The sequence below is a fragment of the Xyrauchen texanus genome, chromosome 1, assembly GCF_025860055.1.
Source record: "Xyrauchen texanus isolate HMW12.3.18 chromosome 1, RBS_HiC_50CHRs, whole genome shotgun sequence".
Lineage (NCBI taxonomy): Eukaryota > Metazoa > Chordata > Actinopteri > Cypriniformes > Catostomidae > Xyrauchen > Xyrauchen texanus.
The window spans coordinates 29,366,308-29,393,921 of NC_068276.1; the positions used below are offsets into that span (position 1 = coordinate 29,366,308).

The 27,614-nt window shown below is 37.1% G+C and overlaps 1 protein-coding gene across 2 annotated transcripts in view; it reads left to right on the forward strand.

Moving 5' to 3' along the window:
• The window catches only part of LOC127646732 (leucine-rich repeat-containing G-protein coupled receptor 4), a 104,635-nt gene that overhangs the window by 32,422 nt on the left and 44,599 nt on the right, over positions 1–27,614 (forward strand). For both annotated transcript variants that reach the window (XR_007970951.1, XM_052130585.1), the window contains exon 3: positions 13,152–13,223. Coding sequence is in view for 1 of the 2 variants with exons in the window: in XM_052130585.1 (XP_051986545.1) it covers positions 13,152–13,223 (72 nt within the window). In the remaining variant the exon portion in view is untranslated. The remainder of the gene's footprint in view (positions 1–13,151; positions 13,224–27,614) is intronic.

Sequence of the window (27,614 nt, forward strand, 5' to 3'; positions counted from 1 at the left end):
CGCGCACGAGTTCGATATGTATACTGTTGTCTCTTCACGTTTTAACGTTTTGTTTAGCCTCCTATTCAGCTCATGAAAACACACTGTATGATCATGAGGAAGAATTACATCAAGATGTAGATTGGAATGCAGGTGCAGAATTTATATAAATAAAATAGTCTACTCCTTTCTTGTCGACCCCTGTTCTAGAACATGACATAAAGCTTAAATGAACAACAATGTACTATTTCACAATCTTTTTACCTGGTGATCAGCAACACCAAAAATTAAAGCAAAATATCAATAAAGAAGAGGGAAGACATATGATACAAATAAATGTAAAGGCTTAGCAAAAAGATTTGTAGACAAATGATGATTCCTAATCACTGCTGCCTTCCTGCAGATGCAGCCTTATTTGTTTCCAAATCTTATTAAAAGTCAGTAATTTGTCCTTTTACTAAAAATCTCAATTCTTCCATATGCAACATACTTCCCAATTCCCTCGCCCACATCTCAAAAGTTGGAACAGAATCTAATTTCCACATCTGTAATATAAGTCTTTTTGCCAGCATCATACAGAACGAAATGGCCTGTGTTTAATACACATTACAAAATATAGTCTGCTCCCAGAAGTTCAAGACAAGGATCAGGCTCCAGATTAATAGAATATGCATTAGACAGAATGTAAATATAATAATAATAATAATAATAATAATAATAATAATAATAATAATAATAAGTTTTATTTATATAGCGCCTTTCCAGAGCTCAAGGACGCTTTACAATAGACAAGCAACAATAAAGGCAGAGGACAAAGACAGCAGACAAAACAACAGCAGGTAGATAACAGTGAAGGTACAGAAAATGAGAAGGTTAGGTAGATGGGACAGCACCCAGCGGGAAAAAAAAAAAAACAGTACAACTTAAGAGTTATAACATTCAGCAAATAAGTGAGTTTTGAGCATGGATTTGAATTCAGAGATAGTGTTAACAGAACAGAGTGATCGGGGTAGAGAGTTCCATATTTTGGGTGCTACAACACTGAATGATCTGCCCCCCATCGAAACAAGGCGATGCCGAGGGACGACGAGAAGGCTAGAGTCGGAGGATCGTAGAGAGCGAGTCGGTGCGTAGGGGTGAAGCAGATTACAGAGATAGGAGGGAGCCAAGCCGTGCAGAGATTTAAAAGTGAGAAGGAGAATTTTGAATTTGATACGGTAAACCACAGGAAGCCAGTGAAGATCATGCAAAATTGGGGTGATATGTGCAGAACGCTTGGTGTGGGTGAGTATTCTGGCAGCAGAGTTTTGAATGTATTGCAATTTGGAAATGGAGCTAGCAGGAAGGCCAATAAAAAGTGCATTGCAATAATCGAGACGTGATGTGATAAATGCATGGATGACAGTGACGGAGCAGAGCGATGCGACGTAGATGAAAGAATGCTGATTTAGCTGATTAACATACATTCCCAAAGAGGCTGCATTTTACTACATGACCATAAAGAATGAAACTTTATTTAAATTTACAGTTATTACAGAGTGAAGAAACCATGGGATAACTTCTATGAAGCCATGGTTTAGAATTGTGGAAGCTATGAATTATCTTAATCAGAAAGGTTGTGTCTAACATTCAACGTACATTTCTCAAGCATTCATTCCACAGGTTGTTATGCATATTAAAACCCATTTCCTCTTCCCAATCATGCTTTATTTTGTGTTGTTGTACACATTGTTCAGTAAGAGATTATAAATGTTTGACACAGTCCCACTCGTCCCAGGATAAACATTAACAACTCTTTCTAAAATAGGATTCAAACACATAACTTAAAAATCTTCAGTGTGTTTTCTGACAAAATCTCTTGCTTGTAAATAATGAAGAAAAAAATAAGTTATTAATAAATAATAAATACATTATTAATAAATCATTTAAACTGTTCAAATTAACAAAATTTGCCTTCTTTATAGTGATCTTGGATTGTTGCTATACCCTTGTGCTTCCACTGAAAAAAAAAAAAACATCTTATCTGTTTTCCTACTTTAAGTTAATTCAAAATTACTAAATTTCTACTAACATTTTTATGATCTATTTTATTCAGTTTTATTTATTTAATTATCTACTATTAAGTAGGGCCTTTAATGAAGTTATCATACAAGAGGCTTTATCAATTGTTAAACACTCTGGTTTGTTGCCTGCTTCCTCCAGAATGGCCTTCCAGCCCAGTAATGGCATTTGAAATTAGGGAGGCCAAACCGTCCTTGAGCTTTTACTTTATTTAAATGTTTTCTATTTATTCTTGCTGTCTTATTGGCCCAATTAAAAGTAGTTATTATTGATTCAAGTAGTTTAAAATGATAAGGGGAGATGAAGGAAGGAATAGCTTGAAATGCATACAAAATATTGGAAGCACCACCATTTTTATTGTATTAATTCTACCTACCATAGACAATGGGGAGTGTCGTTCAGAAATTAAGATCTGCTTTAAGTTGATCAATTTTATTTTTCCAACTCAATTTGAATGTTTCAGGCTTGCTAGTGATTATTATACTTACATATTTAAAGGATTAATATGCAATTTTAGATCTAGTGTTACTTAAAAATTCTACAGCGAGAGATGTTCGGGTCTGCCGTCAATCACTATAGGAGCTATTTTAGGATGTTTTCTAATGCTATCAGCCAATGGTTCCATTGATATAGTGAACAGAAAAGTAGATAGGGGACATCCCTGTCGCATGCCACAAGACAGTTGAAATGGTTTTGAAATGTATTTATTTGTAATAATAGAGTCTTGATGTGCATAAATGATTTCAATCCATTTGATAAATTCTGAACCAAATCAGAGTTTCCTTAGAACTGATCATATATTGCCATTCTATTTGGTCAAAGGCTCATTGGGCATCTAGTGAACTTACACTTGCCTTTGTGCTTTTCTTATTATATATTATGTTAAAGAGGCATCTCAGGTTAAAATATGTGTCTATTGGGCATAATCCAGTCTGGTCCTGAAGAATAATAGAACACACATACTTTTTCAGTCTGTTAGCTAAAATTGTACTTATCTTAGTTTCCGTTGGAAGAAGTGAAATTGGACGATATCAAGAAACTACTAGTTTATCACATCCCGGTTTTGGGATTAGAGCTATATTTGATTGGTACATTGTTGGTGGAAATTTGTTGTGCACCGCTGCACATTTGATCAAATGATGAATCATTGGAACAAGATTGCTCCTGATGTTTTTGTAAAATTCTGCACTAAATCCATCTGGATCAGCTGCTTTGTTATTTGGTAACTGAGATATTACTTAATTCACTTCCTACAATGTGATCTCTTGTGAACTGTTTAGCTTCAGTTTTAAGGAAGGGGAGATACAGATCTGAAAACAAATTTGTTTGAAATAGATTTTCACACAATTTGACATTGTTCAATAGCATATTATCAAATTTCCAAGCATAACTGTCTCTGCTCAATTTCATTTTCAAATGAAGAGAAACTGGTGCATGGTCAGATAACATCCTTGTATGATACTGTGTTGAAACTACATATTGTAATAGCCTTGAATCTATTAAGAAAAAAAAATTCTTGAAAATGTTTTGTGGACTGAAGAATAAAATGAAAAGTCGTGGTCAGTGGGATGCATTGCCCTCCAGCTATCTACCAGATATAGCTTCTGCATATAATTATTCAGTGCAACAGTCGATTTAATGGTTACAGCTCGACGAGTCTGCTTTCAGTCTAGCATTTAGCACACAATTATAATCACCTGCCATGATGACATGTGAATGTGTAAAGTCTGGTATGATTTTGAAAACACTCTGAAATAATGAAGGATCCTCAAAATTAAGACCATATAAATTCACTAGAGTAATGGATAATGAATTTATCTCCCCACACACAATCAAATACCAGCCATACCTAACATAATTTAATAGTTTGCTTATGTATGAAGGGAGCTGTCTTTTTACTCTAGCTTTGGTAGAGAAAGCTACTCTAGCTTTGGTAGAGAAATTTGACTGGTAAACGAGACATTCATGGAGATTTTTTACCACATCTTGCTGTAGTTTTAACGTGCGTTTCTTGAAGAAAAAATATCGCTGTATACAATTTCTTGAGATGAGCATAAACCTTTCCTCTTTTCATCAAGCTATTAAGTCCACACACATTCCAACTTAACAACTTCAGTGTGCCATCACCATGAACATTTACTATGCTACTCATTGTTTATTATAAAACTTACTTTGCCTGAGCTCTTTAAGCAAATATTGTACATTAAACCTCCCAACCCAAACTTAAAATATTTAGCCTTCCCATAACCTTGAACGCTCAAATATTGTGAACTCGAACAAAGTCCCTTTTCCCACCCTCCTCCTCCCATATTTTGCATCCCATGCTAACATTATGGATGCTACCATTATGGATGCACTCCCAGAGCAAATGAACACTTGCCAACTCACCATCAATGCCACATAGCATTCCACACATTGAGATGGCTTACTAATCCTCTCATCACAATAAAACTTAAATGTAACCTTGCAACTCTTTTTCGGAAAGTCTAATATATAAACATAAATTGCTTCTTTAGTTGCCCCCGCAGTCAATTGCTGCAACTTCATTTCACCAGTTTTCCACCATGTTCTGTAAATATGTTTTAGCCTGTTCAGATAAATCAAAGACCTTAATTTCCTTGTCCCTCATGGTCACAATAAACTTGGAAGGAAAACGGAATCTGCATCTTCATGCTCCCTGCATTTCTTTCATATCGTTTCAAACTCTGTTTTAAAATGTCAACAGCAAGGTGTGGGCATATGCGTGCGTTTTACTTTGCCATCATATTGCAGGGATTTAGATTTTGCCAGGCGCAGAATGCATTAACTTGTTAATGATGATCTCGGACAATAAGAGCCCTAGACCAGCTGTCTTTTGAAGGCTGTAATGATCGGTGTGCCCTGTCAACTTGAATTGGACTGTCGAAATTCTTTTCACCCAACACCTGCAGCAGGATTTTTGTCACAAAATCTGTGGGTTTACCATTTTCAGCTCCTTCCTTTATACCAATGGTTTAAATGTTTTTTCTTCGGGACCTTGATTCTGAATTGCAGATCTTTTCTCTGAGCCTCTCACATTTGTTCTCCAAATGCGCACACTGTTTCTCCAGTGATTCGATGCGAGTTTTATGAACATTTGTTGCCTCCTCTGTCATGGCTACTCTACTGGAAATACTAGTGAATTATTAATTCAAGTCTGATGGAGTAGATGAGAGGACCTCAAACTTTTTATCGAAATAACTACTCTAATTCTTTATGGCCTCAATAATATCTGTGTTTTTCGGCACCTCTGCATTTATGTTAGCTTGATTAGCCTTAGCCGATAGCTCCTCGAGGGTATTCGTTGTACTTTCATCCCCTACTATACTCGAATTTTCTGCTTTCTTTTGTCTTGTCGGCATTCTGCAGGACGAGAAATTGATTTCTAAATGGCTGCAAGGAATGTTAATTTAAAATATTTTAGATTTGTGGAGAGCTGTTGACAACACGCTCACTCCATTCAGTACCGGAACTGAAAGCCCACAAACACTCTTAAGTGCACACGTTATCCATCTCAAAGGATAGAGTTTCCTCCAGTAACAACTCCAGCAGGCCTCTGTCTCCATCCCTGTCTTTGTCACTGCAGTGTGGCCCCTGGCCCCTAATGAGGAAACCTGCTAGGCAGGGATAGAGATCACATTCACAGACCCACACACGTAGTCATCTTCCTTTTTCTCATTCTGCTCCCAGGCAACTTGGCCAAAAGACTGAGAGTTTGCAGTAATGCTGCGGCCGTGGAGGAGTGTGTGGGTGTATGGGGGGACAGGACTGTCAGCAATAAATAATGTATCCAGTGGACCACTGGGGCCACTGTACAAATAGAGGCCCAGGGACACCACCGAAAGAGAGGGGAAGGGATAGAGAGAGTGATAAGGAATGGTAGTAGAAAAAAAAAAGGTCTCTGGTTGTACATGGTCCATTGAAAGCAGCCTGAAGAGTAATTTGATAGGGCAGGTAACCTGTGGAAAAGAAAGAAAAAAAGAAGTGTGCAGTGATGGAAGGTCATAGCTGCAGGGGGGATAGGGAGGCCCCTTTTTTGGGGGGCAGAAGTCCTCATGCTCTTATATGCTTTCAAGACTGAAGAGAGGCCTTGCAGTGAAATTCAAGATGATGGCCCCTCTCTCTCTCTTGTTTTCTTTCTTTTGGGAGTGGGGATCAGCCTCATTAGCTATCGTAGCATGTTTGTTGTGCTCTGTCAGACCCCGTCTCCACGTCTACTGTGTGCGGCCTTTAAGCTACACATAATGGGTTCCTAATCAAGATCTCGACCGCAGCTGAAAAACCTGCTCAGGCTTCTGTACATCTCTTCCAGCATAAAGACAGAACACACTCAAAGTTGGCTGGAAAATGGCAGAGCAAAATATATGGAAAATATATGGCTGGAATATGGAAGACCGAAATGTATAACAAGTAGAAACACAATTATTATGATTTACTGTACAAGCACCGTTCCTCATCTCCTCCCTGGGACTGAATGTTGTGGTGTCTGTAAAAGCTGGTGTTGTAAGGTCTTCACCTATCAGCCCCAATGTAAGAGAGAGAGGAAAACACTTTGTTTACTGGCTGCATTTTTGTCATGCTGCTACATGCTATATTTCCATCTCCTTGACAGCCTGCTCTCTCTCTCTCTCTCTCTCTCTCTCTCTCTCTCTCTCTCTCTCTCTCTTTCTCTGTCTGCTCAGAACTTATGAGTCTAATGGAGGAAAGGAGGGACAGAGATTGTTTTTATATAAAATGAGAGAAGTAATAAGTTAATTTAAACGGCGAAGAATAGGCAATTAGACTGAGTAAACCATTAACCACTCTGATTATTTCAGTCATATATACACCGGCGGCCAAAAGTTTGGAATAATGTACAGATTCAGCATTCAGCTGATCACAATGTATAGTCAGGAAATAATAACATGAAAACATAACTATTACAATTTGAATTTTTAAACTACTTCAAAAAATCCTCCACGTGAAGCAACAACAGCTTTGCAGATCCTTCATATTCTAGCTGTCAGTTTGTCAAGATACTCAGGTGACATTTCACCCCACACTTCCTGTAGCACTTGCCATAGATGTGGCTGTCTTGTGTGGCACTTCTCTGATGTACTTATCCTCTTGTTTAGTTTTACATCTGGCCTTCCACATCCCTTTCGGTCCTTGTTAGAGCAAGTTGGCCTTTGTCTTTGAAGTTTGTAGTGTACACCTTTTATATGAAATCTTCAATTGTTTGGCAATTTCAAGCATTGTATATCCTTCATTCCTCAAAACAATGATTGACTAACAAGATTTTAGAGAAAGCCGTTTCTTTTTTGCAATTTTTGACCTAATATTGACCTTAAGACATGCCAGTCTATTGCATACTGTGCAACTCAAAAACAAACACAAAGACAATGTTAAGCTTCATTTAATGAACCAAATATCTTTCAACTGTGTTTGATATAATTTCAAGTGATTTTCTAGTACCAAATTAGAAATGTATCATGATTACTTTATCAATGAATCACCTTATGTGTTGGAGTGATTTTACATCAGTAATGTCCTGACCATACATTTGTGATCAGCTGAATGACACTTTGGTCATTTAAAGTACACATTTCTTTCAGAAACAGCTAAATCTGTACATTATTCCAAATGTTTGGCCGACAGTGTATTTATATAAAAAAACTGAATTTTATTTGGATGAGCTACATGTAAAGCCATTGTAAAATGCTGATAACATGCATAGAATGTGAATTATCAACTGTAAACAGCCTACATTTAGGCTAATGAACTTTGTATATTACTTGCTAGAAAAACAGTTATTCTGAATTATGAATATAAATATTTGAATACTAATAAAATAATATTTTAAAACATTTTATTATCATAATTTACTTGCCTTGCATAATTTGCATTGACAGCCAATGGGACGTTCACCCCAAAATTATAGTTCTCAAAATTAACTTAACCTCAAGCAGTCTCAAATTCGTATGACTTTCTTTCTTCTGTGAAACACAAATAATTTTTTAAAGAATTTATTAGGTGTTTTTGTTCATACGATATCAAAGACAGTTGGGTCTAAAACTTTGAAGCATCAGAAGGAAATAAAGACAGCATTAAAAAAAATACTTGAGTGTATTAATCCATGCCCTCTGAAGCAATACAATTGCTTTGGGTGAGAAACAGACAAACATTTCAGTCCTTATAAATCTTGGGGGGCCTGGGGAGCTCAGTGAGTAAAGACGCTGACTACCAGCCCTGGAGTCACGAGTTCGAATCCAGGGTGTGCTGAGTGACTCCAGCCAGGTCTCCTAAGCAACCAAATTGGCCCGGTTGCTAGGGAGGGTAGAATCACATTGGGTAACCTCCTCGTGGTCGCTATAATGTGGTTCGCTCGAGGTGGGGCGTGTGGTGAGTTATGCGTGGATGCTGCGGAGAATAGGGTGAAGCCTCCAAACACACCATGTCTCCACTGTAACGCACTCAACAAGCCACGTGATAAGAAGCGTGGATTTGACTCTCTCAAATGCAGAGGCCTCTGAGATTCATCCTAGGCACCTGGATTGAGGCGAGTCACTACGCCACCATGAGGACTTAGAGCGCATTGGGAATTGGGCATTCCAAATTGGGGAGAGAAAAAAAATCCTTCTAAATCTTGACATCTAGCCCGTCTGTAACACAGCGCAGTCTTACAGATGGTGATTATTTGATGAGCTTGTGGTTGCCATGTAATCAATCCTGCTATCATTATGCATAAATAAGATGTAGCATTTTTATTTTGGTGACTGCGCAACAATTTAAAGGTATCCCAAAAAAACTCAACCCTGCATTCTAAAAATGTACTAATGGGGAGTAAAGACCGCAAATCTGGCAATACTGTGTCTGGGTCGTGTACAGTGCTCTGTGTATGCGTTAAGCGAGTGAAAGTTTGTGAATGAGCTTCTCTTGGGAACACATCAAAGAGATTGCAGATGTCAAACTTTTTTGTGACTAAGGACTTAAATTTTGGTCTGTTTCCAAAGATATTGTATCGCTTCAGTAGACATGGATTAAACCACTTGAGTAGTATGTATTACTTTCATGCTGCCTTTATTTAGATTTTGGAGCATGAAAGTTTTGGACCCCATTGACTTAAATGGTATGGACAAACTCACATTATACATTCTTTAAAAGGAAAAGTGATACGAGTTTAAGACGGCATGAAGATGAGGAGATGATAAATAAAACATTTTAGATGAACTATTCATTTAACTGGATTTTAAGCACTCTGCTTCAAGTTGTGCCTAATAACACTCCTTATCTCTGGTTAAATGTTGTGGTTTATTGCTTTAATTTTTAACTTGTAATGAATGGTACATGACAGACATTAACAATGTGCATGGGTTTCAGTCATGTGGATACAGTTTTATTACAGTGATGTACTGATATTCCTCAAACATTTTGGTTAAATGTTTTAGGTAAGTATTTAACTCCTGCAGTTAGTTCTGCCCGAACCATTTAACTTACAAGCGCCGTTGAAACCTTGTTTTGTAGATGACTTCAGCCTTAGGTATGTTATTTATTTTTTAACCCCATATAGGGCTGCTGGCGTCCCCAAGGTTGAGAACCTCTGCTATATTAAATACTGACATGCGATTGATCTTTATCTTGTTTCTTTCATGTAGGCCTATCTATTTAACCAATGAACAATTTACATAGTACAAATCTTGTTTATGTCAGCTTTATGGAGTGTCATGATAATGGCAAAGTGGCTCTGATGCAGCATTTCATTTACACAGAACCAAAGTCTAAAACAAAAGCTTACCTTAAACCTTAACTAACACTTTTCTGCCTTGCAAGCACAGTATTTCCTTCAAGAATTGCAAATCTAGTTATTTATCATCTGTGTTATATTGATAGCAGTGATGTGTATCTGAAGAAATGAGGGGAAGCAGGAGAGATAATAGAGGATGATGGGAAATAAGAATCTGTATATGTGAAAAATTGCTTTGGGGCAGAAATTTTCCTTTTCAAGGGGCCTCTTGTTTGTATTTTGTTTTTACAGCTCTTCAAACCATCATCTCTCAGTAAACACTCATCAGCCCCTGATGTCATACTTGCATGACAACATGAGGTATATCATCACAGTGCAGAATCATAAATGGCACTGATGAGATCAAATACACCTCAATTTAGGATTGCTTTCTATTATCGTTGCATACTGCTTGATCTCACAGACTGATCTGGATTCAGGCCTTATCTGTCATCTCAAACACACAGATGTCTGTTTCAACTTGCAAAGCATGAATATCAGCTGTTGGAGGTGGCATGGACCTCTCACTCAAATGTATAACATTGCATGTGATGACCCAAAAAATGCAAACAAGGGTTGTTTTACTCTGACTTCTGTCATACAGTTTTTTTTTTATTTTAAAATGTATTCCCTCTCAGGTAATTAATTATCCTCCACATTCTGTTCAGATTCTGTTTTGGCTAACCGCTTTACAAGTGGAATGTGTAACAACATTTACTAAATATAGCTGCAAGCAGTGATGATTGGCCAAAGCACCATGGGCCAATTTCCACCCGGAGGCTTTCGGAGAACAATGCATGATGGACATGCATTTGGCCAAGTAAACCAGACACCATGTCTTAACTTCTGGTCCTACATAATGGTTAACAACTTTGATGTACGGGGAAAATGTACATAATTACATAATATGTAATTATGGCAAGTATTGGAATACCCTAGAACAGTCCAAAAACTAATATTGTTATTTGACTTGTGGCTATGATAATATCATGTAAGATATCAAGAAGTGTTTCGGATAAAAATAACAGGACTATTTCAAAGTCTGTTGTAAGTGCCACACTTCCTGCTGCCAGTTGGTGGCCCTAATTCACACAGAGCACGCAGAAGAAATAAAGACACTTCCTGTTTCACAGTTTTTGCCATTAATTTATTGCCTCACCATGGCAGCACCATTCAATATATAAAAAAATCTGTACACAATTTAGCATCTTCAATATCTTGGTGACAGTCACATGAATCCCCCTAGGAGGAGTATTTAATAAAAAAAAAAATGAAAAAAATAGCCGACATCCTGTTAGGCAGAGCTAATGACTGTATTTATGAAAGTTGACCAGCTTGATGAGAACTATATATGTACCAATTTTGGTGACTGTAGGTGAAAGTGGGTGTGTTACAGAGCCCCCCTTACACGGCCATGTTCAAGGAGGTGCTACAGAGACTCCCCTACACGCCCCCCTACAACTTTTGCCCAGGACTAATGACCGAAAACTGTAATGTGTGTGCAAAATTTAATGGGTTATTACGCAAGACAAATGCCTCAAAAATATTAATATACAAAGAAAATAATAAGAACATTTAATGCCATGGCAACACAATTTAAGATATCAAGAATCTCTTCTCATTTTTACGTCAGCCATGTCCTAACATCACTCTAAACAATTTTTAAGCGATTTGGGTAAATTTAAGAGGACTATTTCAAAGCCTTTTGTATGTGCCACACTTCCTGCTGCCAGGTGGTGGCACTATGACTGGGACCCTTAAATGCTACATCTAAGTGATCAGTCCCCAAGTTCAAACATACAGCTCAATTTTGATCTAAATCACACAATGCACACAGAAGATGTGAGACACTTCCTGTTTCCCTTTTTTTGCCATTCATTTATTGACTCGCAATATATGACAACACTGTTCGTTATATAAAAAATAAGTTTGCAATTTAGCATCTTCAGTGTCTTGGCATAATGTTACATACATTTGGTGACAGTCACATGAATCCCCTAAGAGGAATATTTAAAAAATAAAAAAAAATGTTTTATCCAAAATGGCCGACTTCCTGTTAGGCAGAGCAAATGACTATGAGTGTAAAAGTTGTTTGACTTGAACTGTATATGTACCAATTTTGGTAACTGTAGATGAAAATGGGGTCACTACAGAGCCCCCCTTACATACCAGTGTTCAAGTGGGCAGTACCCAATCCCCCCACAACATTTTCCCAGCCTTAATGGCCTACAAATCTGATGTGTGTACAATATTTCATGAGTTTTTAAGCATGTTAAGTGCCCCAAAAGCACCCAATACCTTAAAAAACAATAAGGTTTTCCCTTAGAAGAACAATAAGGGCTCCGCATTTTCAGTACTTGGGCCCTAACAAGTTAAAGGGTTGCTGTCAGGTCCAATAAAGGTGCCACTGCCCCATCCAACACACAAAGGCTATGCTTACAGTCACTGTTTGGGATTGACAACCTTATTTACTTACAGGTGCGTCTTAAAGTCCTGTTCATACAACAGCGTACAATAGCAGTTCGAATCATGTTTGTATGAATGAACAACCGAAGTCACAACCATATTTTAACAGCTGTAACTATAGTGACAGTGACTAAAAGATGGCGACGTCCATAAAACCGGCATGTCTTATCACAATTGATGCCACGCTATTAAATAAATGAGTCCAATCGAGGCGCAAGTTCATCCATCAGATCATAATTAACTGACTGTGGCTTTGAATGCTTTTTTAACTGCATGCAGAGTGCAGCTTTAGTGTTGTGTGGCTCGTGCCCACGAGCAGCCGGTGAAAGACAATGGCTGAATCTTTGGATGACATGTAGCTCATTTCGTGAGTTCACAAAACCCCACATGAAACACACGAGACATACGCATGTACAGTGCAGCATCTCTTACTGTACATGATGTAACTAACAACAAGTTGTATGATTCTGTTCCGTTCACTCAGTACAGGTTTGCTTAGAATACGGTTGTGAGACAGAGAAATTAGCTGGTGTCAGTTCAGTTATAGAATGTGGATATCACATCCTTAAATACTTGTCCTGTGTGTGAACGTAACCACATTAAGCACTCAAAACAGGTCTGACAACCGTATTCTGCTGCTGTGTGACCATAGCAATAGCCTTTGCAAAACCTGTATTACATTGTGGCTGGTTCACCATACAAATCGTGAAATGTGCTGCACAAATGTGTCGCACCAGGCAGTCATATTCGGGGTCCATTAAAATAAACTCTTAGTAGCTTGCTACAAATCAGAAAGAAATGCATCCAAACGTGTGTTGTGTTAACCGACTGCTCAACCACTGACTTTGTTCTTTTGTTTCCATAGGGACATCAGTATGAACAACATCACTGAGCTGCCTGCAAATGTCTTCAGAAACCTGCCCTATCTGGAAGAACTGTGAGGATGTTTTTCTCTTTCTTTTTTCTCTTTTGCTCTCTTCTGGATGTGTAATTATTTTTCGAATAAATCATCCTGAAAACTGCATGCTAATACCATCTGAGGAATTGCATTTTAGAAAGCACAATTTTCTAAGAAATTCAGCACCTTCTACAATAAACTTGTACACTCCAAATATTTTTTCATCATTGGTCTAAGTATACATGCAGATTGATGTCTTTGGCTGTTACGTCTTAATTTGCTGTTACGTCTTAATTTGCTGTGTCAAATTAAAAACAGTTCAACGTCAGCCATGTCTTGAGACCCCTGCTCTCTGTTCCATCTATTGCCCTTCGTCCAACTGTTTATGAATGCAAGACGCATCCTAATGTGAACATTCCTTAAGAAATGCGTCTAATGGTGTCTTGTGGGCATGACCCTAAATGTAAATGAAATTATACAGGGTTTCCTTAAGACCGATTGTCTTAAGGAAACCCTGTATCTTCGTGAACGCAACTGCTCAATTGAGTGTTGCCACCTTGTGGACCCACTGATTAGTGCAATAATTCCAGTCACATGCTCATACTGTGTTCAGATTACACACGGTTAGAAAAACTGGGCCGCACAAGTTTAGAGCTCAAGCACTCTGCTGATGATGAAATTTACATCACGTATCCTGTACACAGATGCCTAGAGTTCGCGTCTAACTGAAGTGTACTTTAGGCATAACACTGCAAAGTTGGCACAGAAACTGCATCTGAAGTGGCACATAATCCAAGAAAAGTTGTATTTACACAGACTGTTTAATGCTGCTCAGAGAATAAATACATGCATTTACACAACAATTACAATTGTATAAATAATGAATTAAATTAATGTTTTAAATAATAAATGGTTACTATAGAAATGTATGAAAATATTAAATTATAATTTTACATATGAAACTATAAATTCTGAAATATATGCTCTTATCATGACAACAACAAAGTTTAAGTCTGCTCTGATGCTTTATTTCATTTGCACAGAACCAAAACAGCATCAGAACTGCTCTTGATACTAGGGGCTGAGGTGGTTTAGAGCAGGCATAATTAAGTCTGGCTTTTAATGTGGTATTGTTTTTACACAGAATTTTGAGCACCTTTGAGCAGCCTTAAAGAGAGTTCACCCAAAACTTTAAATTATCTCATCGTTTACTCACCCTCATGCCATCCCAGATGTGTATGACTTCTGCTGAACAGAAATGAAGATTCTTAGTAGAATATCTCACCTATTTTATTCCATTCAGTGCACGTGAATGCTGGTCAGAAATGTTAAGCTCCAAAAAGAACATAAAGGCTGCAAAAAAGTAATCCGTAAGACTCCAGTGGTTTAATCCATGTCTTCAGAAGTGATATGATAAGTGTGAGTGAGAAATGGATCAATATTTAATATTTTTTTTCTATAAATGTCCACATTCACTGCCACACTCTTCTTTTGTTTTTGGCGATTCACATTATTTGTGCATATCACCACCTACTGGGCAGGGAGGAGAATTCTGTGCAACTGCAAATCTTGGAAATGTTTTAAATAAAAGTAAAAAAAAAAAAAAAAACTTAAATATTGATCTGTTTCTCACCCGCACTTATCATATCTCTTCTGAAGATATTGATTTAACCCCTGGAATCTGATGGATTACTTTTATGGTGCCTTTATTGAATGAACCAACAAAGCTGAGATATTCTTCTAAAAATCTTTGTGTTCAGCAGAAGAAAGAAAGTCATACACATCTGGGATGGCATGAGGGCGAGTAAATGATGAGAGAATTTTCATTTTTGGGTGAACTATCTCTTTAACTTGTTTGTGTTAAAATGCCTTTATAGACACAACCTCCCAGAGAGTCTTTGTCAGACCCAAGCAGAGAACTTTCCTTTTATATTGTTTATGTATTCTAATTGACACTAGTTTCCCCTGAATCTAATGGACTTGCTAATAAAATAATGCTATGATGCTTATAGATGGTTATGAAGGGATTGATTCATGTTTGACCTGAACAAAAAAAAAATTGATTGTCTTTAGAGGTAGGAGTGGGCAAAAAATATGGTATTTCCAATTAATTGCATTCTTCGTTTGAAGAGCTCGATGTCGATTCTTAAATTCCAAGATCGATCTTTCACTCAATGTGCAACCTTCCACTACAATTGCACAGATGAGGTAAAGCCATTTGAGTTAACATGAACTCATTTAACCCTTGTGCATCAATTAAAAAAGTTACACATAGGTTCATTATGGACAAAAATGGCCATGTCCAAAAACTGTCATAAAAATATTATAGATTTATATTTTTTTCCACTTTCACTGACATAATTTTTTTAACCAGCATCAGCTCTAATCATAATGACCAAACATTCATTCATTTTTAGAATTTTAACCCTTTAAACGCTGGTTTGTTTACATAATGCCACTGTTGTTTTTTTAGGAAAAAATGAAAAATAGTAATTATTTTCAATTTAATAGATGCTAAGCAGAATTTTTTTTCTTTGATTATTAGAGCCTTGGATATGTCAATGATTAACAACAACATTCATTTTGATGCTTTCATATTTTTTATGCAGTATCAGATTTTAAAAAAAAGCTACCACTCAGGTTCATAATGGACAAAAATGGCCATGTCAAAAAAGTGTCATAAAAATATTATAGAATAATATTTTTTTCTACTTTCACTGACTTATATTTTAACCAGAATCAGTTCTAATCATAGTTACCAAACATTCATTTATTTTCAGAATTTTAACACTTTAACAACAACATTCATTTTGATGCTTATACAGTATCAGATTTAAAAAAAAAAAGCTACCACTTAGGTCCATAATGGACAAAAATGGCCATGTCAAAAAAATGTCATAAAAGTATTATAGAATAATATTTTTTTCTACTTTTACTGACTTATATTTTAACCAGAATCAGTTCTAATCATAATTACCAAACATTCATTTATTTTCAGAGTTTTAACACTTTAAACGCCGGTTTGTTTACATAATGCCACTGTTGTTTTTTATAAAAAATATAATAATTATAATTATTTTCAATTTAATAAATGCTAAACAGAATTTTTTTTATTTTTATTATTAGAGCCTCAGACACATACAAACCACACTCTGAAATCCATACCAACACACTCACACAATTATATATTCATAATGTATCTAATTGTCTCTAGAATATTCATAAGCCAAAAACAGCAGAAAACAACAACAAAAGCGATGATATGCCAAACCTGAAAAAATGGCACGATCTGGTAAAAAATATTTAAAATGTAAATTTTGAAGCCTTGCCAACATAATGAAAGCATGTTAAACAAGATTGCATAATTTTATAGTTAAATGGCACTGGGATTAAAAATCGCAGTTTTAATGGGTTTCAATGTGCCATTTTTGTCCAAAACGACGCTAAGAGGGAGTATTTTGTGTAACTAGTGCAAAAAATATTTTTTTAAAGAAAATAGGGTGAAATATTAAAATTCCAATAAAAATTCACACCTGTGGAAAATGTTATGCAGTTAGCATTAACACAAACAAAGTTATCAAAAAAACAAAACTGAAAAAGCCAAAAATGTCCACAAGGTGCACAAGGGTTAAAGGCTTTGTTTACAGAAATGCCATTTTTGTTTGTTTGTTAAAGAGACAGTACCGGTTTTAGCATGTGTTCAACAAATCAATGTAAGTACTTGTAAATGGTACAAATTATAATTGTATAATATAAATATGCAGCAAAAACAATATATGAAATCTAATATCTCATTTATAGATTGAATACATTTATTTGTAAATTTGAAAATTTATTATTAATTTGTGACCAAAATGATGAAAATGTAATAAAATGTAATTAGTATAATTTATATTTTCCTAATGTACCTAGTTAAAAGGTAAAAAAAAACCTGTATAATTAAGAAACTTATTGGTGCTGTTTTTGAGTTCTGGTTCCCAGTGGTACTGTTTTGGCTGTATCAGTATTTCTGGGTCCAGTAAGTTCCAAGGAGTCCTATCCTCTCGTGTGTCTGATCTTTCTCAGTGCATTTGTCTTTTGTTTACTTCATCACTTGTTCCACGTCTGCCCATCTGCGGGATCCACAGATAACATCTGTCTAAGTGATATCAGGTACCAGTGCTCTCAGACTGCTAAAATGACCATCTTCTTAAAGTCGGCTCTCCTTGTAGTTCATTCCTTTTTGCTATTTTGCTTTTTATTCGTTTGATTGGAGTGTGTTTTCTTACCCCTGTGTGTCTTTCATCATGTCCAATCTCCTCAGCTCGCGTTCCCAAACAGTCCTCTAGTGCTTTGTCAAAGGCCAATTTGCTTTTCAACGCATTGTGAGAAGGAATGCATGGCAGGAAGCAGGATAGCAAAACAATGGTTTCCGTGACAACTAGAGGTTTCAGAAGTGTGTTCTGTCTGTCTTGGGGGGGTGTACAATGTGTTCAGGAATTGTACAGGACCGTATTGTGCTAGATAGTCTTTGTCAGGTTGCACATGGTTCAGTGGTCACACTGGGTGTGGTTAATCAGGGGGTCAGGAGTTCACAACTTGGACTTGAGCTTACATTTAAATAGATCTTGGACTGTTGTAACCACTCAGTATTTAAATCTAAATTTACATTCCAGGAATATTAGCTAATTCTTGTAGCTAAAAAACAAATACTGGGAAAAACACAATTTGATTAACATTTGACCTGTAATAACAATATCTAGGACAAATAATTGTTTAGATCAACACCGACAACCCTAATACAGTGGTTCCCAACCCTGTTCCTGGAGGGCCCCCCCAACACTTAAATTTTGGATATCTCCCTAATCAAACACCTGATTAAACTCATCAGCTTGTTAGTGGAGACTCCAAGACCTGAATAGGGTGTGTCAGAAAAGGGAGATATACAAAATGTGAAGTGTTTGGGGGGCCTCCAGGAACAGGGTTGGGAACCACTGCCCTAATAAGTTTACTTTACTCAACTGACTGAGTAAACTGAGTAAAAAGTCTTGTAATTATGTTCGACAAGAAATGCTGTCAGACACAAAGATGTGCGTTTGAAGAAACACACTTGATTATATTTTTTGAAGAACAGATGAAAGAATAAAGCCATTGATGCATGTATCTGATTCACTGTGTATTCAGAGGCACTCTGCCACCCATAAGCACAGCACTTCTCATGGAACACACGCATGAAGTGTGCGTTTCAGTCATCTGAAAATAGTTTGCAACTGCAAGAACAGTGTCATCCATACTCTAAGGTGCTCTAAGTTTAGTTTGCTTGATTTCCACGGAGCAGTTCGCTTTACACGCATTGTGAATGCAACATTGTTTAATTCCAAACATGAATACATAACCATGGAAACTTGGCAAATGACATGCATTTATGAATTGTCATGTGTCATCATAATTCACTACAGCTTCAGAAGTGGCGTTTTATATATCTTTATGAATAACCAAAGGAGCTGTTAAAAAAATAAGTGGCAGGTGAAATTGGGAATTCACAGCCACTGTAGCTGGTGGGCAAATTTTTTTTTATTTTTGTATTATTTAACTCAAGTATTAGTTATGATAACATCTTTCTATTTTCCTGCTCAAATTTTCCTTTGCTCCACCGCTGATCTGCCAGTGTCACTAAAGATATATATTTTTGCCAAGTTATGAGATTGCAGTCTGAATTGAATGTGGTGACAAAAAAGCATGCATCATGAAATAACACCAAAACAGCGTGCCTTGATAATGCGTTCACATTTCTATTGTGTTGCTGGCTGTACTCAACAACAAAAATAGTGATTGGTTTAGGCCAATTCATGACTAAATGATTCTTTATGAGCCTGTACTTTTAAAACCGTGATTCACCAGCTCATGAGTTCTCGTTTTGAATCAGTTTGACGAATCCTTCAGTGAATGAACTTACTGAATTACTTATTCAATGAATGTAATATATAATTTTCTGCAAGCTCCTCTGTCATGTCGAAATGTTTTGTGTAAAAAGTTGATATAATATAATATATGATACAATTTTGTTAAAGATAATTAATAATGTTAATGCATAATTTTTAGTTATTTAAGCAAATAATATACAGTGTATATATATACACCGATCAGCCACAACAATTAAACCACCTGCCTAATGTTGTGTAGATCCCCAAAACAGCGTCAACCCGCATTTCTCACCACAATTGTACAAAGCGGTTATCTGAGGTACCGTAGACTTTGTCAGTTCAAACCAGTCTGGCCATTCTCTGTTGAACTCTCTCATCAACAAGGCATTTCCATCCGCAGAACTGCCGCTTACTGGATGTTTTTGTTTTTGTCACCTGTGGAGAGCGGGGCGGGCAGAGCGACGATTGTGCGGAGCGAGGCCGAGATGTACACCTGGAGCTAATTATCCCACCCATCTGTTGGTGACTGCAGCTCTCGTTGCGGCATTATTCCCTCCGCCAATACTTCAGTCACCAACAGCTGGGTGGGATAATTCTCTCCAGGTGTACATCCCGTCATTGCTCCACACAATCGTCACTCAGCCTGCCCCACTCTCCACAGCACCATTCTGACGATGGTCCGAGATGACGATGAGTCTGCATACAGAAGGGAGGTTAAAGAGCTGGCTATCTGGTGAAGTCAAATCAACCTTGAGCTGAACACGCTCAAAACGGTGGAGATGATTGTGGACTTTAGGAAGAACACCCCAACATTATCCCCCCTCACCATTCTAAACAGCACTGTGGCATCAGTGGAGTCATTCGGGTTCCTGGGCACTACCATCTCACAGGACCTGAAGTGGGAGACACACATTGACTCCATTGTGAAAAAGGCCTAGCAGAGGTTGTACTTCCTTCTCCAGTTGAGGAAGTTCAACTTGCCACAGGCGCTACTGATACAGTTCTACTCTGCATTCATTGAGTCTGTCCTCTGCACTTCAATAACTGACTGGTTTGGTTCAGCTACGAAAATTGGTTATCAGAAGATAACAACAGAAGGTTCGGACTGCTGAGAGGATTATTGGTTTGCCCCCTCCTTCAAGAACTGTAAACTTCCAGAATGAGGAAAAAGGCTGGAAAAATAACTTTGGACCCCACTCTCCCAGCCCATTACCTTTTTGAACTGTTGACTTCTGGCCAACGCTTCAGAGCTCTGAGCAGCAGAACCGTCAGTCACAGGAACATTTATTCCCTCAGGCTATCCATCTCATGAACTGTTAAAACTGCCACATTGAGCAATAATTAATATGCAATACACAGCTTAGTCTTTTTATATTATCCAACACATACAACCTCTTCTGCTATTTCATTCCCTTGCACTGTATATAACTGATTTGCATTTTGATTATTTTTTTTTATTTTTATTTTTTTTCATTATTATCTAAGTCTTGTTGCTGTTTTGTATTGTTGTGTACTGGAAGCTCTGTCTACCTGTCACCAAGACAAATTCCTTTTATGTGTAAGCATACTTGGCAATAAAGCTCATTCTGAGTAAATTCTAGATATTGTGTGTGTGTGTGTGTGTGTGTGTGTGTGTGTGTGTGTGTGTGTGTGTGTGTGTGTGTGTGTGTGTGTGTGTGTGTGTGTGTGTGTGTGAAAATCCCAGGAGATCAGCAGCTACAGAAATACTCAAACCAGCCCATCTGGCACCAACAATCATCCATGCGATTATCTAATCAGCCAATTGTGTGGCAGCAGTGAATAAAATCATGCAGGTCAGGAGCTTCAGGTAATGTTCACATCAACCATCAGAATGGGGTACAATCTCAGTGATTTGGACCGTGGCATGATTGTTGGTGCCAGATTGGCTGGTTTGAGTATTTCTGTAACTGCTGATCTCCTGGGATTTTCACACACACAGTCTCTAGAATTTACTCAGAATGCTTTTCTGAGATGTGGGTTGGCGCTGTTTTGATGGCACAAGGGGGACCTAAACAATATTTGGCTGGTGGTTTTAATGTAATCGATTGAGTTAAGTCTATAGAATTTTAAGATAAATTAGTAAAAGGAACACAGATGTTTGATATGAGCCTAAAACTTGACATTTTAAGTAAGGTTTAAATAAAACATACATTTTTCCAGTAATGACAACATAGGGTTTACAGTGAATAATAATGTCACAAATATCTTTCTAGTATTCTGTTTTAACAACACAGCATCATTATTTGTAATGATTTTATTCAATTTTTTTTATTACATATGAAAACACAAGTTAATTAATTTCTAAAACAGTGACTTTATTCTGCATTAAGGAATAGGTCTGTTCTGCTCTGCTCAGCTCCTGTAACTCATGTAAACTCGTACATTTAAGACAGATAATTCCACACATGCATTATTCTGAATGAATATTCAGTACTATATTCCAAACTAATTTCCACACCTTTTTCTGTTCTGAACTATTTTCAAGCAATTTTTTTAAGCATGTAAAGACCTTACCATTAATGCATAATGAAAGATTACTTTTGCGAGTTGAAGCGGCTAACTTTTCAATCACTTAAATGGGACAAAATTAATGTACATAAATACAAAAATAATGCAGTAATGTTTTAAAATATTGAAGATGCAATTATTGATGAATATCATGGTGACATCCAGTTACATAATTATGGGGTTAAGATCTGTCAAAATCAATAGAGAGAACATTATTTAGAGATAATAATTATAATAATAATCTCCTACTAATTACTGTGTACAACATTTTACCATTCTAACAATGGGAAAAAATATATAATTATTGATATTTTATAGTTTCATTATGAATCATTGCTCCGAAGTGAGGACAATTGTTTAAAAATCAATATTACATCAGGTTTGTTTAATTTTTCCTTTAAACAGACATTAAACATTTGCATTTAATTTATTTAGCAGATGCTTTTATCCAAAGCGACTTTCAAATGAGGAATACAGCAAAAGAAAATCATCTGAATGAGGAATTAATATTAGTATTGGTGAAGTAATACAATAGAAAGTTTCAGTTTAGCTTGAAGTACAAGTAGAGAGGAAAGTGAGAGACCTTGTTAAAAGAATGAAATTGAGAATTTCGTTTATTTTTTTAATTATTATTGTAATTTTATTTTTATCAGAAAAAAGACATTAGTTGCATTATTGTATTAGTTGCACTGCATGAAGTCTAACGGCCGTTTCACACATACTCCGTTTGCTGTGCGTATGCGGTCCGTATTTCTTTCCGTACCCATGTTAACAGGTTAGAGCTTTTACACTGCACACGGATGCAGTCTGTCGATCCATTCCAGTTGCGGTGCGTATACAGCAGTGCAGCGATGGTTTAAGGACCGAGTCTATTTTTGCTGTGTTGCACCGCACTGAATTAAAGTGGCAGCGCATAGTTCACATTAAAATAGACATAGATTGTCAAGAAACTGTAATAATTTCATCATATACGCATAATTACAGTTAATGTGTTCTACAGTTACTAAAATACAGGATCAAGAAAAACAAAAAAGTATGATTATAGTCCCAAAAGTTGCAAAATGCCATCATATATGATTTTTTTACCCTAAAAAAAGACAGTGAACCCAAATCCGTCTTTCTTCTCCTTATTAGCAACAGACACAGCGCGATAGCTTTTCTTCTGTCAACAACTCGAACTACATGTAAAACAAAGAATCACAATGACTAAAATTAATTTTCATACTGTTTCAATGCCTTAATCTTAAAGTTAACGTTTGGGTTTAAAAATCAAAATTCCTTACACATTTTTGATTTTGTGGCACACAGAAACTGCGGCTCAGTAACGCACTGCAAACGCAGCATACGTGAAAGCACTATAGCGCGTGCTGCTCCTGTACCGTATACGTACCGCATACGCACTGCACACGGAATATGTGTGAAACGGGCGTAAGTGTGTGTGCATGCTTGTGTTTCCACTGTGTTTATACATAAAAATATCTAGTTGAATACAGTGGCAGGTGTTGTTCAGAAGTAGTGGTAGATTAAAAGTAAAGACATTAACGAGTGAGCACACCTATTTACAGTGAGCACACCTATTTACAGTACCCATTTGCCTTGACAGTAGAGCAGCGCGTGTGCGTGCGTGCGTGCATGTGTGCAAGGGCGGATCATCCAATGGGTTTTATTGCCGTGCGCACAGGGGGCCAGGCCGCTAGGGGGGCCCACGCAAGCAAGAAATCAAGCTGATATAAACACAGAGGCTGTATGCAACAGCAAAATGCACCCGTGTAGCATGTGGACATAGGGTAATGTTCTGCTCCCACAATCCTTTAGCCCCGTGTTATGACGACCGGCAGGGCACAGTAAAACTGTAAGCCCAGGGGCCCTGAGTACCTTAATCCAACCCTGTGTGTGTGTGTGTGTGTGTGTGTGTGCGACCTGTGGGTGCTGTTTAGGCAGCACTGGAGAGAGCCAAGAGGAACATTCTCTGTCTCAGTCATGGAGTCTTCTATCATAATACACACACACTCACCTTTCTCTTCAAACGTATCCACCCCCACTGACAGATATAGAGCTGTCAAATATTAATCCTTTCTAGATTTGTGTGTTTCTCTGGCTTGATAATATTGTATGTGTGTGTGTGAGAGAAAGAGTGTGTGTGTGTCTTTGAGCATGCCAGAGAATGTGTCTGATAAGCCTGCATGTTTGCTTTTGAAGGTGTGCTCAGTAACTTTTAGCTCATTAAAGTTTTACACAACAAAAAGAATAGTACTTTTAAAAAATATTTAACATGTTGTAAACTCGCATGAAATGAAGACTCCAGTCTTTAAAAGAGTATTCTACATGGAGCAGAATGCCTCAGATGGATGATATATTATGACCAGCTGAATACTACTCACGTAATCTCGGTAACCCCCGTTATTATTGGAAATGTTCCCTCTTGGAATAAATTACTGTAATGGCTGATTACAAACCAAGCATTTCTACCAAGGTACTGATAGCTGAAACTTTGGCTATTGTATGATGCTGTATCCATGCTGATAGGTGTCAGGATATAGTCTCAAACCTTTATGTCGACCAGGGAAACATAAAACAATTACTGAGTGCACCTTTAATATTTTATAAGTGTTTGGGTTTGTGTCTTTTATACCATCATCAGTATCACTGTTTGGTTTGGTTGTGTGTATATTGTATACTGTGTGTTAGAGGAATTTTATTCATTACACTTTAAACTCCTGACTGTGGTAGACTTTTGGAGAATGGTGCCCTTTTCCACACCAGTTTCTCTGGAAAAACTTGAAAAACCAGGGATTTCCAGACCTGTAAATCTCAAAAAGTCATGAAAATGTCTATAGTCTAGATAATTATTTCTAGTTATGCTCTGCTCTAAAATATTTAACGGTCTAGAAATTGCTCTTTGTAAGTTACATTTCTATAAAGTATCTTTAAATATCCTAATCCAGCATCCAGAATGACTGGAAAAGTCATGAAAAAATCTTGCAAATACAATGATTAGAAGTAGGGATGGGCATTTTGTTAATTTTTTCTACTCTGAATAATTACTTGAGTCAAGCACTCGATGGGCAATGACTTGTGTCTAACTGACAAACGTCTATGGCTGCTGAATTGCGTCTTTCTGTTCCAGTGTATCGTCTATTTATTATTATAGGCCGTTATAAAATTTATTTAATTTAATTTATTTATTTTATTGTTAGTAATGCACCATATTTTGTCATTATGTGAAGATTCGCTGCCCAAATCAATGAAAGTCTGTCTGTTCTTACTTCAGGTTGTAGTAATCTTAGTAAACTTGCACCATTTTTTTTTTGTGACTGTTTGAACCATCTATTTTCAAATCGCTGTTGGCGTAACAGGAGATGCCATAACCATTGTGTTTTAATATGCGGGTTAACTTGAAGTTTTGAAGATGCTGCATTCCGTTCCATTTATCTGCGCTCTGTCTAGCTGTTTGAAACACTCGCCTGCTGTATATGTGCTGTTTCAGCGCATTGAGCCCATTGCCTCACACCTGGTGTGTGTCTCCCCAAGTGTTCGCTTCTGTGGGGAAAGCAGCAAACCTCCGTAATGTTGTAGCTGTGATGATTCATAAAGTGTTCCATTCAACTCGTAGAGTCGGAATTTCCACATTATGTCGGACTTCTAACTTGGAAACTCATGTGAAAATCTTCCATCCAACTCCCATTCCATCGAGATGCAGGTGTGAGATATGTCACACAAAAATGTCGGTACCCTGGGCAGGAAGGTACAGTCAGTGACAAACATTCACTTTTATTAACTAATATCCATTAATGAGTCAAAGCTCTTCCATTAAATGATAATGAAATGTGTTTAGCAAACGTTTTGCAGAGATAGGTGTTCAAAACATGGTTAATTACACTCTTTTGGTTTTAGTAACGATAGCATTGCAACATCGTATATCAGTTTGGTTACTATGAGACGTCTCTGACAATCAATGAATGAACCCCACAAAATTACAAGGTAATCAATCTCAAAATGAAAACTAAACTTCCTCTTTGACACGTTTGTGTTTAGTTGTCAGATGAATGGAACGCTTCATGAAGACGCTGAAGTTGTGCACATTCATTCATTGATTTGGGCAGCGAATCTTCACATAATGACAAAATATGATGCATTTTATTTTGATTATGCAATCTTTTGTACATCTTGTAACAGATTATTTTATAGCAGCCTATAACAATGAAAAGATAATACGCTGGAGCAAAAAGACGTAATGCAGCAGCCAAAGACATTTGATAGACATATTATTATATAGACATTTATGTACATGTCATTGTCCCTCGAGTACTTGACAAGTAATTAGTCATTAGAGTACTTGAGTAGACAAAATGACCAAAATGACCAAAATGCCCATCCCTAGTCATGTTGGATAAAAATGTGCCTAGTTGCCTTATTGGAAATATTAATTTGCAATCTGTTGTATTGAGGTAACTCTGCCTTGGAGGTGTTGGCCAAACATTTCAGAATGTCACATGACAGCGGTCACACTCACTGAAGTGGTTACTAAAGCTACACAGCGGAGCAGCATTACACAGCTCTGGCAACACAATGAACCACAGAATGAGACTTTGATTAGTTCCAGACAAATAAAGATCAGGGGTGACATCTCCCCGCTCAATATCTGATGCGGAGTAGTTACAGTGTGTGTGTGTATATGTCTATGTTTAAGAATCCAACCATGGAAGTCTGGCCAGAACTGGTGGCTTTGACACATGGCCAAACCAGAGGATCTGAGAGCAAATGAAAGAAAGACAAGGAGGAAGAGAACGTCTCTCTCTTCTGCTGCTAGACCAACCACAATGGTGCACCACAACAAATGTGATGATGCAGACGATTGCACTTGGACTGCAGTTTTTTTGTGTCATGACTGGAGAGGAACACATATTCTATCAAAAAATATAACGAGCTTATGTGATGGCTCGTCATTTTAGATTTTTAGTTACGCATCAGTGTTTTCAAGACTCGTCACCACTACACTGACTCCATGTGGAGCTCAATGTCTCTCTGTCTTTTCTCTTTCTCCATGTCCTGGTTTGTGGTACTGTTTCAACACTTAGAAGCTGAACCCCTATGATCATGTGGATTGATAAGCCGTCCCGGTCATGTCTTCCCTATTCTTCTAATTCAAGCTGTATTATCCAGTGTCTCTTGGTTTCCTCCTATCTTTCCTCTTTCTGTCTCTGTTTCTTTGTTTCTAGGACCTGCAGGTTAATCATGGAGACGCTGTGGCCATAAGATGATTACCCACAGTCTTTCATATATCCTTTGGTACTTGAAAAATTAAAGGAAAAAATGGGTGGTAGAGAGAGAGAAAGAGATTGAGTTAGAGAGAGATGACAGTACAAAAGGGGAGATTTTAGCTTGGAGGTATTGTAACTGCCTGACGAAGACCCAAGGGGTCGAAACTTAGTTTATTTTCTATGAAATTACATGAGAACATTTATTGCAGTGTGCCGTTCTCTCCTTGTTTTATATTTTTTTTTATCTTGCACCTACCTTAATGTTTGGATGTGCATATACTATTTCTATTCTTTAGCAAAAAGAACTGCAAAAAAATAATTGCTATTTTCAGTTTCAAATTATGCTTTTCTCTTTTCAAGTGACTAATAATCATTTTAGATTCAAATTCTGTGTAATTTAACAATTTATTTTACAAAAACATCAGATAAATATGCTTTACAATGTCACTCTTCATAACAGCCCAAGTAAAAATATGATCAATTCCGTTTATAAGAATATAAAAACCAAAAAAGTTCACGGCTATCTCCTCTGAGCATAAGGGTCAATTGTTAGGAATTTAGTGACTGCACTTCAGGTTCCTCTTAAGGATTCCAGTTCTTTAACGGTTCCTGTTATAATTATTTTTGTTCTTTTGAGGAACAAATATTTGAAAATAAGAAATGTTGTTTTTATTTAATTTACTACCCTCAGCAGACTTTTGCCAATGAATGAGATCAGTCAAGTTTTTGAGTATACA